This window comes from Miscanthus floridulus, chromosome 4 (assembly GCF_019320115.1).
Source record: "Miscanthus floridulus cultivar M001 chromosome 4, ASM1932011v1, whole genome shotgun sequence".
Taxonomy (NCBI): Eukaryota; Viridiplantae; Streptophyta; class Magnoliopsida; order Poales; family Poaceae; genus Miscanthus; species Miscanthus floridulus.
In genome coordinates this window covers 66,034,949-66,054,493 of record NC_089583.1, presented here as the reverse complement: position 1 = coordinate 66,054,493, position 19,545 = coordinate 66,034,949, and the positions used below count along the sequence as shown (strand labels likewise).

At 44.1% G+C, this 19,545-nt stretch overlaps 1 protein-coding gene across 3 annotated transcripts; it reads right to left on the bottom strand.

The window, feature by feature from the left end:
- Nucleotides 1-10,131: 10,131 nt before the first annotated feature.
- On the bottom strand, nt 10,132-12,327 carry LOC136551605 (cyclin-P4-1-like). Of its 3 annotated transcripts, none has more exons than XR_010782636.1 (2): nt 11,244-12,327; nt 10,132-10,885 (listed from the first exon to the last, which is right to left on the bottom strand). XR_010782636.1 is itself a non-coding variant. In XM_066543153.1 (1 exon), the coding sequence occupies exon 1, from the start codon at nt 12,160-12,162 to the stop codon at nt 11,491-11,493; it is 672 nt and encodes a 223-aa protein (XP_066399250.1). In that variant the 5' UTR covers nt 12,163-12,327; the 3' UTR covers nt 10,975-11,490. The 3 variants fall into 3 exon arrangements, 1 of the variants encoding a protein (XP_066399250.1); XR_010782637.1 differs by having other exon boundaries at nt 10,132-10,737; XM_066543153.1 differs by lacking the exon at nt 10,132-10,885 and having other exon boundaries at nt 10,975-12,327.
- Nucleotides 12,328-19,545: the final 7,218 nt, after the last annotated feature.

Below are 19,545 nucleotides of genomic sequence, written 5' to 3'. Positions count from 1 at the left end.
CTGCTCGCTCGCTCGTTCTTCTTCCTGCTACTTCTCGATGGCTTAGGGTGATCGGCACTGCAACATTACTGCATGGCATCGAGCAGGACGACTACATCGACAACCGCTATGTCAACTAGCGTCGGCTCTGGTGCTGCTGGGTATGCTGTTGCAACCCGTCCTTTGTTATATATGATTAAAATCATGATGATTAGTATCATGTACATGTTTGTTGCACTTAGATCACACGTGCTCATATCTGATGTCACAAACATGTTATTTATAATTTTTTGGATTAAATTAGTACTAAATTTGCCTAAATTTCCAACAGGGACACCGTCTGGTCCAGGAGCTTTAAGATCACCTATACCGCTCAGAGCCTCCTCCCCCTCTTCCCCAGTGAAGGTTTTGAGCAGTGTCTCATTCATATATGCTGAGACTACTCGCCACCGCTTGGAGCACCTCATCTATTTGATTGTGCACAAGAAGAGAAGTGGATTCTGTAGTGGTTAGCAATTAAAAGGCTTCAGCCTCCTCCCCGCCACCACATCGCCTCCTTCCTCCTTAAGTGCCTTTACATAATTCTTTCTCTTCCTCTCCGAAGCACATGCATGGAAATATTTTGCGTTGCGGTCACCTTTTGTTAACCATAGTGTATGAGCCCTTTATTTCCAATAAATATTGAGCTGATCTTGCAGTCTTTCTAATTTGAACCTGAGCACATGTTCTCTATTTACATTATATTGGTTCAACATTCCCCTCCTGCAGCACTCCAACTCCTTTTTGATTCTGTCAATTCTCCTTCCTAATTCACCAAGAACCTCCCTGACCCACTCTTTTAGATCTCCCAAAATCTTCCGTTGAATGTGGGCCATTTCCACTCCCCCCAATTCCATGGCCTTCAGCCCAGGTTCCCTCAACAGGCCCATAGCATTCCTCCTCCTCTAACCATTTTGCCTCCAATTTTGGTGATACATCTCGACACCATCTATGAAATTAGGCTCGCTTTCTCAACAATTAAAGGACGGTGATCTGAGTGTCGAGGGTCCCCATTCACCACCCGTACCAGGGGAAAAAGGTTTTGCCATTTAATATTTGCCACAGCTCGGTCCAATCTTTCTTTTATATACCCCTAAGCTTTATGATGCTGGTTTCTCCAAGTAAAATAAAGCATCCCCTACAAATCCCAAATCCTCCAATTTACAGTCCTTCAACACAGCTCCTTCAAAAAAAACAGTCCTCCAACACACGCCTAAAACGTTCCATATATCCTGTAGGTCTAGGCTGACCAATAATCCAACGCTCATTTGAATTTTGTGGTCTGCCATGTGATATAATAGTTTGACTTCTATATCCCAAGTCCCGTTCCTCACAAGAATGATTGGCGGCCCAATTCCATTAACTTGACTATGTGTTGATGGTCATTAACCTCCACATCTGACCATCAACTCCTCCATAAAATGACAAAAATGAACCAAGCTCTCAAGAAATCTCTCCACTCAGATTTGCTTAGTTGAGATTGCATTTGGGTGAGATTGGAGTTGATCTAATGCATTTGCATTGGGAGTTTGCATCTAGTGGCACCAGTGACTGTTGATGCTACGAGATTCTTGTTACTCTTGGTAGTTGCCACCCACCTAGATGGCTTGGAGCAGCGATAATCCTTTGAAGCACTCAATTAGAGATTGTGAGGTTCTGGAGATTCGATTATGAAAGACTCTTGTGGTCATCCCCACCGACGAAGGCAAAGAGCAACTCTAGTGGATTCAAGACTGTTTGTATATCTTATGATCGAGACAGGCAGCCAGCTCATAGTCTAGCGCTCACGTTGGAGCCTACCTTTATAGGTAGTTGAACTAGCCGAGGGGCGATGTAGCTTAGTTGATTTACCTTTGCTCACTGATTGTGTAGGAGCTCTTTAATTAGTTGCCTTGCTAGTTATTGGCTTTGACATTAGTCCTGTGTAGGGGTACTCTTGTTAGACTAGGCTTGACTAATGCTTATTAGGGCCACCTGATTGTCTAGCAAGTGTTGTTTGTGTTACATTCGCTACTGGAAACTCGAATACTTCTGTGTGTACAAAAAACCACAGAAAAATACAAATACCAACAAAAAAATATTTTTCTGACGGTGTACCATTAGAAAATAACCCACAGAAATAGAACGATAGAAAAATTAATTTTTTATGTCAGTTCACCCTCAAAAACAATTTTTCTATCGGTCTTACATGCACAGAAAAATTGTGTTAGGCTAGATTAAAAATAAAATTTCTATGCGTTATTCCTCACAGAAAAAAAGAAAATCTGACAGAAAAATTATTTTTCTGTTAGTGTTGTCCTGTCAGAGTTGTAGAGGTGCACTCACCGGAAAAAAATTGTATTTTTCTGTCAGGTGTTAACAGACCACCGACAGAATAAATACACTTACACATGCAGCAAATTGGATACAATATTTATTTTGAAACAGTAGCAACAACATCTTAAAATATGGACGGTACATACAGTAATTTCATCACAACATATAAAGATGGAGTCCAAATATTCAGTACATTCATTCATAGCATCCAGGCTACATGTAGATGATGTCCAAATATTCCGGCATCAATATATTCAAGAGCATTACCATCTCATCTTAGCAGTTCATGGATTGGACTACTGATAACTACTGCACTACTATGCTGACAACCAGATCGATGTTGCTATCATTGAAAATTAGCAGCTCTTAGCTCTTTCATTGCTGCTCCTATCGACCTGCAAATAAAGCACAGTAAGCAAGATAATATCAACTTGGCATACATCAGATAGTAAGCACAATTTTGTTCCAGGTAGTAACTTGGCAGCTAACTTTCAGATGTCAAACCGCAAACCTTCCAAAATTCCAGATGTCAAACTGCAAACATTCCTAAATTCCTACTCATCATTAAGGTAGAAAGCAAAAAAATTGGACTCCTCACTACATAGACAAACACATAGAATGTTCCACAAAATCTTAGGAACGTTCACGTAATTACAAAATTGTTGCTCCTTACTGCATATGTTCCACAAATTTTGAATAAAGAGTACTAAACACAGATTTAACATATTTAATTTTCTTTGTGTTGCCTATACTACTGAACACAGTTTAATTTTCAACAAATACTAAGTGCTGACACCAAGGCCCATCTGTTATTCTAAATAGCATCACAATATGCAGAGTTGTAGACTGGTGCTGAATGATAGAGCTAACTGACATTCAAGCAATGGGAAAAATCATAGCAAAAAGCATAAATTATTTAATCACTGATTTTATCTGCACCGATTCTTTAATCATAGCAAGAAGCACATACATACTACAATTATAAAATATCACGGATCTCCCTTGCTTGTATGCACATCTAGTTGCTTGAACAACTACTAGAAAAAGAGACACAACTTGACATTTGGGCAGCTATTTACAACTGCATATAACTCTGTTTCGCACAACAAGAACGGGGGAGAATGGGATGCACATACCTGATGGGAGCTCATCACCGGCAAAGGGCCCGATGGAGGAGGCGGCGTGGAGAAGGGCGGCCATGTCGTGGATCTGGCCAGAGCTTGTTGTGATGCACATACCTGATGCACATACAAGGTTACCAGATGTGAACAACCTGAGCTACTAATTTCCAAATAAGGCAATCTGAATAAAAAAATAAACACCAAGAAAATTTCTAAACTCTACTTATCAACTACTTCACTATTAAGTATGCTACTAATCCATTGATCAACCATGTCCAGAAAGGCATAATTTAAAACATGATAACTGTAAACCTGAGCCATATCATACTGCTTTTAGCCTTGTACCATTGCAGAGAAATACCAATGATTGCAAACTGCTTACCTGTTTGGCTTTATGTCATTGTTAACCTGATTATCCAGTTTCCAGCCCGTCTTTCTTATCATCTTCCATCTCACTATCTCTTCACTGTCCCTACAGATGTAGAGAATGAGACTACTGTGTTGCATATAAACCATAGAATGTTCCACCAAATATGACATGAAGTGATCACAAAGGAGAAGGAATATGAAATTCATGAAAATATGTAGGCAATGCTGAATCCATGAATCTATTCTGTGACGACACATTCAGTGAAAAAAAATAAGTGCTAAAAATAGTTGACTTTATTCAAAGTTGCACTAATTACCGGGAAATTAAGTTGATGAGCCATACTATGAAGCTATGGGAGAGAGTTATCGAGCATCGCTTGAGAGCAATAATGTGGGTCTCTATGAACCAATTTGGTTTCATACCCGGAAGATCAACCATGGAAGCCATTTTCTTAATAAGACAAGTTATGGAGCGGTATAGGGAGAAGAAGGACCTACACATGGTTTTTATTGACTTGAAAAAGATTTATGATAAAATACCAAGGAATGTTATGTGGTGGGCTTTGGACAAACATAAAGTCCCAACGAAGTACGTCGGGCTCATTAAGGACATGTACAACAATGTTGTGACTAGTGTTCGAACAAGTGATGGAGACACTGATGACTTCCTGATTAGGATAGGACTACATCAAGGGTCAGCTTTGTGCCCTTATCTATTTGCCTTAGTGATGGATGAGGTCACAAGGGACATACAAGGAGACATCCCTTGGTGTATGCTTTTCGCGGACGATGTAGTGCTAGTTGATGAAAGCCGGACAGGAGTAAATCAGAAACTGGAGTTATGGCGGGAGACTTTGGAGTCCAAAGGTTTTAGACTCAGTAGAACTAAAACTGAGTATATAAGATGTGACTTCGGCACTACTACTCGGGAGGAGAAAGATATTAGTTTAGAAGGTCAAGTAGTGCCTAGGAAGGATACCTTTCGATATTTAGGATCAATGCTACAGAGAGATGGGGATATTGATGAAGATGTTAGCCATAGAATCAAAGCAGGGTGGATGAAGTGGCGCCAAGCATCTGGTGTCCTATGTGACAAAAGGGTACCACAGAAGCTAAAAGGCAAGTTTTATAGAATTTGCTATGTTGTATGGTGCAGAATGTTGGCCAACGAAAAGACGACTTGTTCAATAGATAAGTGTCGCGGAAATGTGTATGTTGCGTTGGATTTGCGGTCATACAAAAAGGGATTGAGTTCGGAACGATGATATACGTGATAGATTAGGGGTAGCACCAATTGAAGAAAAGCTTGTCCAACACCGGTTGAGATGGTTTGGACATGTTCAATGGAGACCTCTAGAGGCACCGGTGCATAGTGAAATCCTAAGCCAGGATAGTAATGTAAAGAGAGGCAGAGGAAGACCGAAGTTGACTTGGGTAGAGGCAATAAAAGGAGACTTGAAAGGATGGAATATACCCAAAGACTTAGCCTTAGATAGGAGTGCCTGGGAAATAGCTATTCATGTGCCTGAACCTTGATTGCTTCTGCTGGGTTTCAACTCTAGCATACCCCAACTTGTTTGAGACAAAGGCTTTGTTGTTGTTGTAAAAATAATTGACTTAACCACATTGATGCACAAACTCATGAGGTTTCCTTCTGTTAAGCAGCACTTCCCAATCAATCAAACTACTAGTGTCTTTAGGATAGACTCACAGTGTTGAGGAGGCATAGAGCTTTTTTCCCTCCCCGAGTGAACTACTGAATGTGTTGTGATGCTAATATTTTCCCTCCCCAATGAACTCCTAGCTTAGTTGTAGCATCAAATTTGCCTAATAATTAATTCAGAAGGGAGGAGTGGAAGGCCACGCAGATCTAGTAGTAGTACCTGAGCAAAAAAAACAAAATACATTGATTTGGTACCTCGCTCATCGTCGCCATGCCATTGACCTATGCAGAGAAGAGACGATGCCATGAGAGAGGGTAGTGGGAGGAAGGGGATCGGAGCTTGCCTTGCTAGATGCTGGGGATATTGTGGTAGTGGCATCCGCAGCTCGTCGACCTCGATGTTGACAATCCCTAGGGGAGGAACAGGGTCGCGCAGCAGCGACAGGCACCGTCGAGAGCTGGGGGGGCCTGCATGCCGCCGGGGGCTGAGGGAGTCATGCATGATGCTAGGGGTAGGGGGCTCGAGATCCGCCTCCTCCGCCATCTCCTTTGGGAGCAGCCTTTGGATCTCGTCGTGGGCAGGCCCGTGCTCTGGATTTGGTGGCGGGAAAGGGGGCAGCACGAACAACGTCATAGCCTAGCCAGGGGGTGGCCAGCCCCGCCAGGGCCTCTGTGGCAGAATGGACAGCAACGACCGTGTGGTGCGCAGCTGCGACCTGCTCGACAGCTCGGCGGTGCGCCCGTCCATCCCCAGCCATCGGCGGTGACGGCTAGCATGGCCAGCGAAGCCGGCTAGGGCATGGTAGCCTGCCTAGTGCGAGGGCGCGCGACGCGGGGAGAAAGACGAGGGGGCGCCGGTGTTGCACGAGGAGAAGTTGGGAGCAGGGAAGGTTGCCATGGGAGCAGGGAGCGGCGTCGGCGTCGGCGTCGAGAGAGAGGGGTATGCATGGGATCCTCCCGTGCGTGTGGTGAAGAGAAACTTGGGAGGCAAACAATGTTCTCAACCATCTAGTCGAGAGATGGTCGGCTGGTATCAACCGAAGTTGAAGCTGGGCCTATGGGAGGTATTGGGCCTATCTCTCATTTTGGGCTAGAATGGAGTCGTCTTTGCCCAAGACTATTTTTATTTTTTTATTTTCTTTTGCGGGTAGAAATGTATTAAATTCTAAGATATCAAAAATGATTTCAAATGAAAATGCTGTCAACAGCAAAGTAGTAAAACTCATCAATATCCACAACTTAGGTTTTGGTCCTTTTTCCATATGAGTTTGTTTGAATAATTCAAAATTTGAATTTCAAAATATGAAAACTATGACAAAATTTTTGGATAGCAAATGACTTCATATGAAAAAGTCATAAACCATAAATTTGTAAAACTCATCAAGATCCATGACTTTTATTTTGGTCATTGCTCCATCGGACTTTGTTTGAATAATTTAAATTTTAAATTTCAAAAAATGATAACTTCAAACAAGATTTTGAAATAGCAAATGATTCTAGCTAAAAAAGTCATAACCAACAAAGTTGTACAACTCATCAAGATATATAACTTTTATTTTGGCATTTTTTCATCCGAAAAAGTGGTAGTATACATTGTATACAAATCCATAAATCTCTCACATAGTTTATCAAACTATACGAAAGATATGTCAATTTATAAACAATGTTACTACCACTTTATCGGATAAAACAATGATCAAAATAAAAGTTTTAGATCTTGATGAGTTCAACAACTTTTATGTTCATGACTTTTTTAGCTGAAATCATTTACTATTTTAAAATGTTGTTTGAAGTTGTTATTTTTTAAAATTCAAATTTTAAATTGATAAAACAAAGTCATATGAAAAAATGACCAAAATAATAGTCATAAGAACACAATAAATTAATAGAGCATGATTTTAGAAAACTTCAGGAAAAGAATCATCAAATTTAAAGTTAGGATGAGGACGAAAGACTAGTTACAAGTTTTAAAGAGAGATTAAAAAAAACTACGGTGGTTTATATGAAGTTAGTATGAGGGCGCTTGTTCTATTTTTCTGCGTGTGTTTACTTTTTTCTGTGCGTTTTATAAAAATCTATAGAATAATTGTAATTTTTCTGTGTGTATTGGCACACACAAAACAATCATGCAATTATTCTGTCGATTTTTTTTTTATTTTTCTGTCGGTATTTTTTGGAACCCAAAGAATAATTACTAGTTTTTTCAAAAAAAAAACACATAGAAAAATCCGTCATACACATGATTATTTGAGTTTCTAGCAGTACTTTAAATAATTTTTTAAAAGATTATTCACCCCCTAGCATTCAACCTGTCTTTACACCTCCAAAACCTGTAAAAGGGGCGTCCATGGAGCCTAGTTCAAGGTGGCTAAAGTTCAGATCCTCCCACTCCCAGTGCTGAGGCCCCGAGGGTTGTCTCATCACTCCCATTACTCTAGAAAATATTCATGCGCCACTTGTTCTTTTTTTCCTCATGCGAAATTGCCAAGCCTTGGTCCCTTTGCAGCTTGGAATGATTTTTTTTTCTCTGCTGGGAAATGATTTTTAAGTGAAAATACTTGGAATTTGCCATTATGTGTCATACAATAGCGATTTGCTCCATTCTTTCAGTCGTCGTGCAGTGCTTGGAAGCCTATAGTTGAGACGGTGGAAAGGTTCAGAATGTGGGTTATGCTCCGTCCAGGCCATTTGGATTACGTGCTGAAAACTCAGCATATGAATCCAGAAGTTTTCTGGATTTAAATTGTTTTGGCCTTGGCGGTCCACTTTGTTTTGAAAGGGATATGAGTATGCTGTAAAGAGAGGCCCCGTAGGATATGTGCGTCTCGAAGGACAAATCCCAATCCTCACTGCAGAAAACATGGTCTAGGCGTACGAGAGTTGGGTTGCTTCGTTCATTACTCAAGTATATTTTCAATTCTGGAGATGTCATTGAGCATTTGTGAAAAGCTGAGCCATAAGGTTTCTATTGAGGTTTTGTGTTGTTTTTGTCCCTTGCTCGATCGGTAATGCTCAGGATTGGGCGGCTGTTCGATTGGATGTCGCTTCTCGGGCCTGCGCGCGCTACTGACCCAACAAGTCTGCCTCCTCCTCTGTACGTCTCCTCCATCTCTTTCAAAAATATCATTCTACTTGTTCACCCCTCGCACGCTTCACAATGCCATGCGGCCGTCAGCCCGCCCCACTCTGCATTCACCGCAGCAGACATCTCCCCCGTGCTCCCTCATCCTACGCTGCTCACTCCTCGCTCCTGCCCGTTACGCGCCCCACCCGCGCCGCCAGGTGCGTCGCCCGCCTCTGCTAATGCTGGCGTGCCATCGCGCACCTCAGGTCGATCCCTACCGAGCCAAGGCCACCCACGAGCTGGTGGTGCTCGCAAGCTGCCGCTCGGCGCCGGCTCCTACTCCGAGGTCAGAATCAACTGGCCTTGGCCTTTTCCCACCCCTATGTTGCAAATGTATGTTTCAAGTGTTTTAGGTGTTATCAGAGGTATGTTGCAGGTATTTCGTATGGATGCTGTAAAAGTAGATCGTGATGTTACATATGCTACAAGTGTTTCAGAGGCATGTCGCAAGTGTTTCAGAGGCATGTTGCAAGCGTTTGTTCAAAATGTTTTAGACGTATGTTGCAAGCGTTTTTATCTGAATGTTGTGCATGTTTCACACATGTTGCAAGGATATGTTTTAAATGTTTCAGCCTTATGTTGCAATAAGTGCATCCATATTGCAAGTTGCAAGTGTTTTATCTAGATATTGCACATATTTCACACATGTTGCAAGTGTTTCATCTATTTAAGATGTATGTTGTTTTATGTTGAAAGTGTTTTCGTGTTTCGGAGGTATGTTTAGAGAGTCATGAGGGCACGGCCCAAGCACCAAGGGGCGGCGGATGGGGCGTGCAGCGCGCCTGGGTACTGCGGACGGGGCATGCTCATCCTCATCTTGGCTCCCGGGTCCCACCCGCGCAGAGAAAGAGGAGGGACTCAAGGGGAGGGGCGAGGTGGACAGGACCCGAGCACGTGTGTGGGGCAGGACGAGGCAGGGATGGACGAGCGCATACAGCAGCGAACGGCGCTGCGGCAGGCGCGGGCAGGCGAGCTGGCGACCGAAGCTGGGGTCGCGCGATGGCGTTTTCTGATGGATCGTTCTGTTAGGCCGTTCAGTGGGTGGGAGTGTGCTCAGATTACCATCTGACGAAATTCTATCCTATCCGACGTCGAGGCACCAGCAATTCCCTTGCTCAATAGATGAGGTGGCCATACACAGACACACAGTAACTCTAAAATCCGTGCCACTCTTTTATCTGAACAGTAGCTGAAATTGTGGTCGAGATGCCAGTAACCTCTCATCCCAACCCAAAGCAACAGGATGTAGCTGAAATTTCGCGCACAATGCCTCTCCTGACTTCAGATTTCAGTCCTCTGGACATTCCAGCAAGCCATGTTGATGTTGGGGCTAGCCATGAAAAAGCAAATATGGATGGATGCCTCTCAACAAATGATGCAAGCGAACCAAGGCACGGCTGCTGCAGCTGGGAAACAGTGAACCAAGGCACGGCAGCAGCCGCAGCAGGTTGTAGGTAACTGAAACATATAGCAGATCGAATCACATGCCATTGATGCAACAACACACAACAGTCTGAAGAAACACAGGTTTTAGTTGGTACTTGACGATCCAGTACATATAAAACACAGCAAGCTGCTCTGCTAGTGAGCAGCAACGACCAGGTCTGTACAAGAGCTGCAAGCAAACAAAGAGCTGATGAAACGGACAGCACGATGCAGAAATACACGGGCGCAGATCGATAACCACCCAGACTGGTTTTAAGACCAGTCACTACTGAAACCTCCAGGAGCAGTTCTGTGGCTTCTGGTCCAGGGAGAGCATCTCGTCCACTTCGGGCCCAGCAACGAGCATCCCTGGCGACTTGCAGCTGGCCACGAGCATGTGAGCATCCACCGTCTTCTCCTCTCAGCCCTGTGCCTACAGCAAAATCAAGACAGAAGAAGCAACCAAAACAAGGAGAATTGATTGAATGGAATGAATTGAATGCTGACTGAATCGATGAAACCTTCCCTCTGGTCATGAGCATCCAACGTCTTCTCTTCACAGCCCTGTGCCTACTGCCTACAGCAAAACAAGACAGACTAAGTAGAATAAGCAACCAAAACAAGGAGAATTGATTGACTGAATCGAAGACACCATCCCTCCAGCCACGAGCATCCACCATCTTCTCCTCACGGCCTTGTGCCTACAGCCAAAAGGATAAGACAGACGAAGTAAAACAAGAAGAATCCACTGAATTCAATTCATTAGTATTTCAGTTTGAAAAATCGTAATTGGACATCACGGCGGGTGGTGGCAGGCAAGCTCAGACGGGGTGGTGCAACTCCTCATCTCTGGAAGTGACACAGGTGTTAAGAATAACACTTTATACACACACAGACAAGAAGAATCACACATGAATCTGGTACTGAAGAACCACATAAGAACCACATCCTAATCACCTGATATACTTCACTAACAAGGAGTACCACAACATTATGCATTTCTATTAACTTGACATCTGACAGGACATTATACTCTTTGAGTGACTTGACAGTAGCTAAAGTACCATAACCACTAAACCTTCAGAGTTCAGAACACAATACTGTCAACTGTGCCCTTCCCATTGACTTCAAATCTTAAGAAATCTACAGAAATTAATAAACTCTTCCAAGGAGATAACAGCGGCTGCAGCTCGAATTGTTAGACAACCTTGACTGGCCCTGGTGACGAGCAGTTGACCCAAACGAAAACTCCACTTGTGGCCCTGGCCACGAGCAGATGACCAAAACGAAAACAACTTGTGGACTGTGTCCTTTAGCCTCCAGCCACGAAATTTCACCATCTTCTTCTCAAAGCCCTGTGCCTACAGCAAAATCAAAACAGACCCAAGTAAAACAAGCAACGAAAACAATAAGAATTGACTGAATTGAGTTCGTAAAAATTTCAGTTTAGAATCCTAATTGGACATCACGGTGGGTGGTGGCAGGCAAGTGCGGACGCGGCGGTGCTCCTCCTCTTCGTCTCCGGCCATGGCGTCCGCCTGCCTCTTCCTACTGGCGCAGCTCCCGCGCGGCGGCAGGGGCACCTTCTCCAGCACCCCGCAGAAGCACTTGAACTCGTAGCCGTCCACGAACAAGCGGGAGCTGATCGCGCGCAAGAACCGCTCCTCTAGGCCTGCGATCTCGCCGGTGCGGATCGCGCGGTCTGAGGCGGCCTCGAACACGGCGGCCCAGTTCTTGGGGGAGTGTCCGCCGAGGAAAAGAGCGACAGCCACCAGCCGGTGCGCGGTGGACGGCTCCACCACGATCCCCGCCACCCGCGCCGCGTGGCTGCCGATGAATCGCGTCAGATAAACGCCAGCGAGCACGAAACACGTACCGTCGACGCGGATCACTTGTCCGGTGGCGGCCTCCGACCGAACCAGCACATAGATCCGCTCGAGGAAGTCCCGGATTGGCACCTTGGGAACCGTCCGCCCGCGGAAGGCGCGGACCAGATCGCTTCCGGCGGGTTGGGAGGCGGCGGCGTGGAGGCGGGCATCCTCCTCGACGAGCGCTGCGAGGAGGGGGAGAGATCGGGGGATCCCCCGGTCGTCCTCGCACAGGCCGATGGCGGCGGCGGCGGCCATTGCGAGAGCGAGAGTGAACGAAAGCGAGACCGAGGGCGCGGGTTTCGGCGACTGGATCAGATGGCGAGAGCGAGCCAGATCGAAAGCGACGGCGAGGGTTTCGGCGACTGGATCGGATTGGATCAGATTAGAAGTGGCGCGAAACAGAGGAGGGAGGGAGACGGCGAGGTAGGAGCGTATTTTATACACGCAGGATACGCGTTACAACTACGCTGTACGTATACGGTAGGATACGCGTCAGTGCTACACAGGCACGCAGGTTGGGCCAGTTTGCGTGGGCCTATCTGCAATACTTGGCCCAATTTCTGAACGGGGAACGGAAAAACGAGGAGAATTTTCTGAAATCTGAAAAAAAAGGCATGTAACTACATATGAAACCCTATAAGTTAAGTGGATTAAAAAACTAATAAAACAGTATATTTGTAAAATATAGCCCCATTGTAATATTATCAGTGTCAATATAATTCCATTCCACGAAAAACCTTCCATTGCTAAAGTTCTTTGTGTTTTTTTTTCCAAATTTTCCCTAATATTTTGAGTTTATAGTTCCAAGTTGACATGGCTCTCGTTGTTTAGATCCCATACACTGGAAGTCTTAATTAAAGTAATAAAAAGTGAACCATCAATGTAATAACATTACTAATTTCAAAAGAATTTCATTTCATGAAAAGAAATTCAAACTTATATTGCTAAAGTTACTTTTTCTTTCAAACCCCCTTGTTTTTCTTTTCAAATTTAGAAAGTGATTCGGGCCAAGTTCTGGGCCTATCTGCAGTACTTTATATTGCTAAATTTGGAAAACAAGGAGAATTCCAAAAATATAAGAAGATGTAAATAAATAGGTTAAAGAATTAAGGCACTAAAATTAAAAACAATAAATCAATTTAGTAACATTATTAATTTCAAGAGAATTTCTTTCAACCAAAATAATCAAAATTAAATTGCTAAAGTTCTTTTTGTTTCATTTTTCAAATTCCCGTATGTTTTTATTACATCGGCCCTCCTCACCTTCAAAAGATTTCAAGCGTTACTTTATATATATATTAACTTTAAAAAGGTTGTACTTCGGAGTTAGTAGATCCCACTTTTAGAAAAAAAAAGGAATTTCATTCTAGTCCTTGCAAGTTATCACTTAATCATTTGTCATTACATTTCCATTATAGCCTCGGGCTTATAAAACATGCTCCTAAAATAGCAATCAAGAGAAGGAAACAAAATGTCAATTCAAGCCACATACTAATTAACTGGTTGTTTGGATCCAGGAGCTAAAGTTTAGTCCGTGTCATATCAGACGTTGAGCTAATTATAAAACTAATTGCACAGTAGTAGACTAATTAACGAGACAATTCTATTAAGCCTAATTAATTCATTATTAGCGGATATTTACTATAGCACCACATTGTCGAATCATGAACTAATTAGGCTTAAAAATTCGTCTCGCAAATTAGCCTCCATCTGTATAATTTATTTTTTAATTAGTCTATATTTAATACTTCTAATTAACATCAAACATCCGATGTGACGGGACTAAAACTTTAGCACGTGGGAACCAAACACAAGCACTAAGCTATTAGAAGACATCCACTCATGATTGGTGAAGATCTCGAATGCTATGGTCTTCACTGTAGGACATGCCACCTTAATCTTGGGCGTAAACCAAATGCAGCTTGAATCACTCTCCAAGCAAAGAGCGCCACATAACAGTTAAAGAGGAGGTGTCAAATGGTCTCTTTACTGTTGCACCTTTTGGTTTACTAACTTTTTATACATTTTAATTGCTTCGTGAAAATACCATTCTTATTGAGTTCCACTTAAACCTATCTTGTTGGCTATACATACTTCTGAACTTTCCGTAGCTTATGCAGTAGAACTTGTTCTCTAATTTTAGTCTACGATTATCTTAGGGCGCCTTTGGCAAGCATGAACGTTTCCGATTCTGCCGTGGATCCCACGAATCAGTGCCAAATGAAATAAGGCACAGCGTTTTGGCCAAGAAACCAGTGTAACGATTCTCATTTTTTTACGCTATGCTGGTGAAACGGCCTAGGAGTAGTTTCGTTCGATTGTGTTTCTTCCATCTTCTCTTCATTAGCAATTGTATTTTTTCCCATTTTCTGGCCCGTTCGCTTGAAGGAATTTTGGAGGAATCTGAATAAATCTAGAGGAATTTGCGAGAGAAAAATACTGTTCCGAATGAAAAAAGAAGCGAATCAAGCCGGTTTCAAAGGCACGCGAACGGAGCCTTCCTTTCTAAGTGCAACAAATTAAAATGAATGGTATTTAAGTAGATCTTCAACCATAAAAAATTCTTTTTTTTTGGAACATTTCTTATTAATATTATTTTTTATATAAAAAATAATTTCTTCAGGGATCAGAATCTAACCCACCAGCCAAACGATCTTGCGAAGTCATCGTTTGAAACGTTTTTTGAGAAGTCGGATCCGAAACGTTTCTATGAGAATCTAGATCCTTACCGAACACACCCTTATAGTCCGCCATACTAATCTATCATGCTACCTTGACAACTATACAACTACAACAAAAGATGGTAGCTCCTAATGATACGTTAAGGACATGTTTGGTTGCCCTGACGTTGCGCTCCTATATCTGCCCAGCTGTAGAATCTTTGAGAGAAGTAAATTTGGTACCTATCAAATTTATGGCTCTGCAGTTGCAAATATATGGCCGCATCCTACACCTCGCGGTGTGGCCAAATCGAGAGCCTGGCCCGCAGATGCAGCGCACAGGCAATGGCCCATACGTCAGCATCATGTAAATAATCTATATATTCGCTTATACAAGCAACCAAATATTTTTGTTCACAAGAATTACTGTATCCACATATACAAACCAATTGAATACTGTTATGTGAGGTTTCGGCTTGTGGAACAGGTTAACATGGCTATCTCCAACGGAGCACCATAAGGGCACTTAAACTCAAAATGGGTCTTCGATGGTAGTGTATCGGCCTCTAATAAAGTACATATATTAAAGACTCATTTTAGGTGGCAGGTGAGGCACAACCCAAATACGAGCATGCTCTCTCCTAAAAAATCATTTTTGCAGAAAGGGTTCTCTTTTAAGTCCTGTTGTTCGAGAAAACTAAAAATAAGTATTAAACTTTTTGTTTGTAGTGCTACCCAAATATCAAATGGGTCTTATATTTTGGATATCGTTGTTGGAGATAGTCGGAGAGTCTAATGGTCTGGTTTGGTTTGGGGTAGTACCTGGTTGGGTTTGAATCGAGGAACAGAAATGGTGGGGTGGGGTGGATTGGCTGGACAAATGGTGGGGGTGGCTTATACATTCGTCCGTCCCTGCCTATCCGGACGCTGCCCCCAGATGTGTAGTGGACCGGCCCAACGCCTTCCTCAAATCCCCTTGTCCGTTTCTAATAAAAAACGATCGTCGCTTTTATCTGCTCGTTGCTCCTATCGGCTTGTCACTCCTATCCGCTCACCTGCCGCCTTCGAGGAGCAGCGCACGGGCACTGGATTGCCAAGCGCGACGGACGGCCACCTCCGAGCCGCGGCGCTCGGCTACCGGCCCTGCCTGCCAGGCACGGCGTTCGGCCCCTGGACTTTGGGCCCTGCCTGCCAGGTGCGGCGCCTGGCCGCCTCTAAACCGTGACTGCCCTCTGGCTCCCTGTCACGTCATGTGGCTGCCTTCCTACCGTCTCCCGCCAGCCCCCCGCGTACAAGCGCCGTCGGGCCGCTGCCTCCGACTAACTCCACATGCCGACGGTTCTCCATGCGATGTGCTGAAAATGCATGTTGCAAACGTATGTTTCATGTGTATCAGGTGTTTCATAGGTATGTTGCAACTGTTTCATGCGGATGTTGCAAAAGTAGATCGAGATGTTGCATATATTGCAATGGTACCGAATGTGCTATGATGCCAATATTTTCCCTCCCCAATGAACTCCTAGCTTAGTTGTAGCATCAAATTTGCCTAATAATTAATTCAGAAGGGAGGAGTAGAAGGCCACACGGATCTAGTAGTAGTACCTGAGCAAAAAAAAACAGAATACATTGATTTGGTACCTTGCTCGTCGCCGCCATGCTATTGACCTGTGCAGAGAAGAGACGATGCCATGAGAGAGGGTAGTGGGAGGAAGGGGATCGGAGCTTGCCTTGCTAGATGCTGGGGATGTTGTGGTAGTGGCATCCGTGGCTCATCGACAATCCCTAGGGGAGGAGGAGGGTCGCGCAGCAGCGACAGGCACCGTCGGGAGCTGGGGGGCGTGCATGCCGCCAAGGGCTGAGGGAGTGTAGGGTCGAGATGGCGACTAGAGGGGGGTGAATAGTCGTTTCTAAAACTTAATCGTGTCGGCTAACCGAAACAAGTGCGGAATTAAAACTATTGGTCTAGCCAAGACTACACCCCTCTATCTATGTTCTTTAGCACCTTGCAAAGATCCTAGTTAAGCAACAAAGGTGTCAGGCTAACTAGAGCTTACCTAACCAATTCTAGGAGCAAGGTCACATAAACCTATGCCACTAGTATTTTAAGCAATGAGGGAGCTCCTACACATGCTAGTAAGCAAAAGCACAAAACCAACTATGCTCACTAGCAATGCTCAATAACAAGACAACCAATGCCAAATTAGAGCGCAAATACTTAGCTACACAAACTAAGCAAAGTGACTAACAAGGTTACACAAACCAAATTAGCCACGCAAGGGAGCTACTTCTATACTACACAAGCAAGAAGGTAACTAGTGAGCTACACAAGCTAACTAATTATAAGAGCAACTACACAAGCACAATGTATATAAAAGTAATCATAAGCATGTGTAAGGGGATTGCAAACCAACGGGAAGAACAAGGTTGACACAATGATTTTCTCCCGAGGTTCACGTGCTTGCCAACACGCTATGTCCCCGTTGTGCCGACCGCTCACTTGGTGGTTCGGTTGTTAATTGGCATCACCCACTAAGCCCGCACGTCGGGCACCACAAGAACCTACCCCAAAAGTGAGGGTATTTCAATGACACGCTCAACTAGAGTTGCTCTTCGTGGCTCCCACGGGGCGAGCACAATGCCCCTCACAAAGCTCTTCTTCGGAGCACCGCACAAGCTTCTTGCGGGCTTCGACGGAGACCACCATAAGCCATCTAGGAGGTGGCAAACTCCAAGAGTAACAAGCACCACCGGCTTGCAACTTGATCACCTAGTGCCACTCGATGCAATCTCACAATACAACACACTAGAATCACACTCACTCGCAATCGATTCGCACTCTTGCAAGCACAAGTGAGTTAGAGGGCATCCAAGCACTCCTACACAAGCCACATAGGCGTGAAGGTGCTAAGCGACCAGCCCAAGGCCGGCCACACACTCCTTTTATAGCCCCAAGGGCTAAACTAGCCGTTACCCCTTCACTGGGCAAAGCGCGTACTGACCGGACATGCAGGTCATAACGACCGGACGCTGAAACCCAGCGTCTAGTCACTTACAGAGAGGTTCCAGCGATGTTTTTTAGCGACCGAACACGTCTGGTCATCACTGACCGGACTCTCCCAGCATCCGGTCGATTTAGGACATGCTAAAAACACTGACCGGACGCTGGGACCAGATGCGCAGGTGCTGACCAAACGTTGGAACCCAGCGTCCGATCGTTTTTCACGCCAGCGTCCGGTCACAGACCTTTCAGCGCTAAAATATCTATAACTCTTAGCTCTGAACTCCGATTTCGATGATCTTAGACATTTTGGAAAGCTTACTCAGAGGGCTACACATCCCACATGAATACTTGATCCAAATCATAATGGATCAAAGCAGTATTCCAATACAAGGACCATTCTATAGTTTAGAGTACACCGAAAAACCTTTTTCTCTTCTCTAAGTTGATTTACAACAACTCTAACTTCTTCTCCTTTGCAAATGTGTAATAGCACCAAGTGTGCACCACCATGTGTATGTGTGTTAGCATTTTCACAATCATTTTCCAAAGAATTAGCCACTCAACTTGCCACGCCACTCAATCCTAGCGACGATGCAAAGTTAGATCACTCGAGTGGCACTAGATAACCGATATGCAAACAAGTTTGCCCCTCTTGATAGTACAGCCATCTATCCTAAACCCGGTCATCAACTTCTCTACACACCTATGACCGGTGAAATAAAATATCCTAGGTTATACCTTTGCCTTGCGCATTCCATTCCATCTCCTCCAATGTCGATGCAACACATGCACCAACATGATCAACAATGATATGATCCACTTCATATCATCATGTGATCATATTGGTTCATCGATCTTGACTTCACCTGCTTTTCACCGTTGCCTTCGTCCATCGACGCCAAGTCTAGCTCAAGCTTCACCACCACGCGGTCCATCGCTCCAAAGCCTCTGACTTGCCCTTCACGCTTGCAACCGGTCCATCGAGCCATGTCTTGTCTTGATCTTCTCCACCTTGATCACATGACTCAATGTCATATCTCATGTGCAATAAGCTCCTTCATCATCACATGTGTGAGCTTTGCAACATCTCCAAACCATTTTCACCTTCACGGCATATGTTGCTCACACACATGTACTTGTGGACTAATAACCTATGTATCTCACATAAACACAATTAGTCCATCTAGGGTTGTCACTCAATTACCAAAACCACACAAGGACCTTTCAATCTCCCCCTTTTTGGTAATTGATGATAACTCTACAAAGATATGGAAATTAAGCTCATTTGGATTCATGTTGCTTGCCCAAGCAATTTTACTGTGTGTAAATAATTTTGGACAAGTACCACAAGCCCAAAATGGTAGTATTAGCTCCCCCCTACATATGTGCTAGAGTGTTTGTTTTGAAGCTCGCACATATGTGAAAGCATCTAGGCCCCTAGTTGGGTTTCGATGATTAATGACAATACAAGATTACTATGACTAACGTGTGTTTTGCAGAGACAAGTAAGTTAGGTCATGGTAATGGAGATCAATTGGGCAATCAAGGTTGTCATGCCCCTACGATGGAAATCGTTTCGGTTTTCAAAGGATGGACGACAAGGTTAAGGATGACTAGTTCTAAGTGTCGATTGGAGTTGGAGAGACACTTAGAGTAGTTTAGGACTTTGTTTTTCCTTTGGCCATACTATTAAGGGGGTATGGACGGGTAGCTTGACCTAGTTGAGTCTAGTGAGTTAGGTGTGGTGCACACTTGTTAAAACTAGCTCTAGGTAGCTCCTATGAATGCCTAAGATCCTTTGGAGCAAACTTCATTCACATATGTTCAAGAGTTGGAAGTGAATGGAGGGTCAAATGCTGACCGGATGCTGGCCCTGGTACGACCGGACGCTGGCCGTAGGGTCCGGTCAGTTCATTTGATCAGCAGTCTGTGTTCGGTGCGACCGGATGCTGGAGAGGTCAAGTGACCGGACGCTAA

What these genes read in the sequence shown, in the direction of transcription:
- LOC136551605 (XM_066543153.1), bottom strand. Translation starts at nt 12,162, where the DNA reads ATGGCCGCCGCCGCCGCCATCGGCCTGTGCGAGGACGACCGGGGGATC.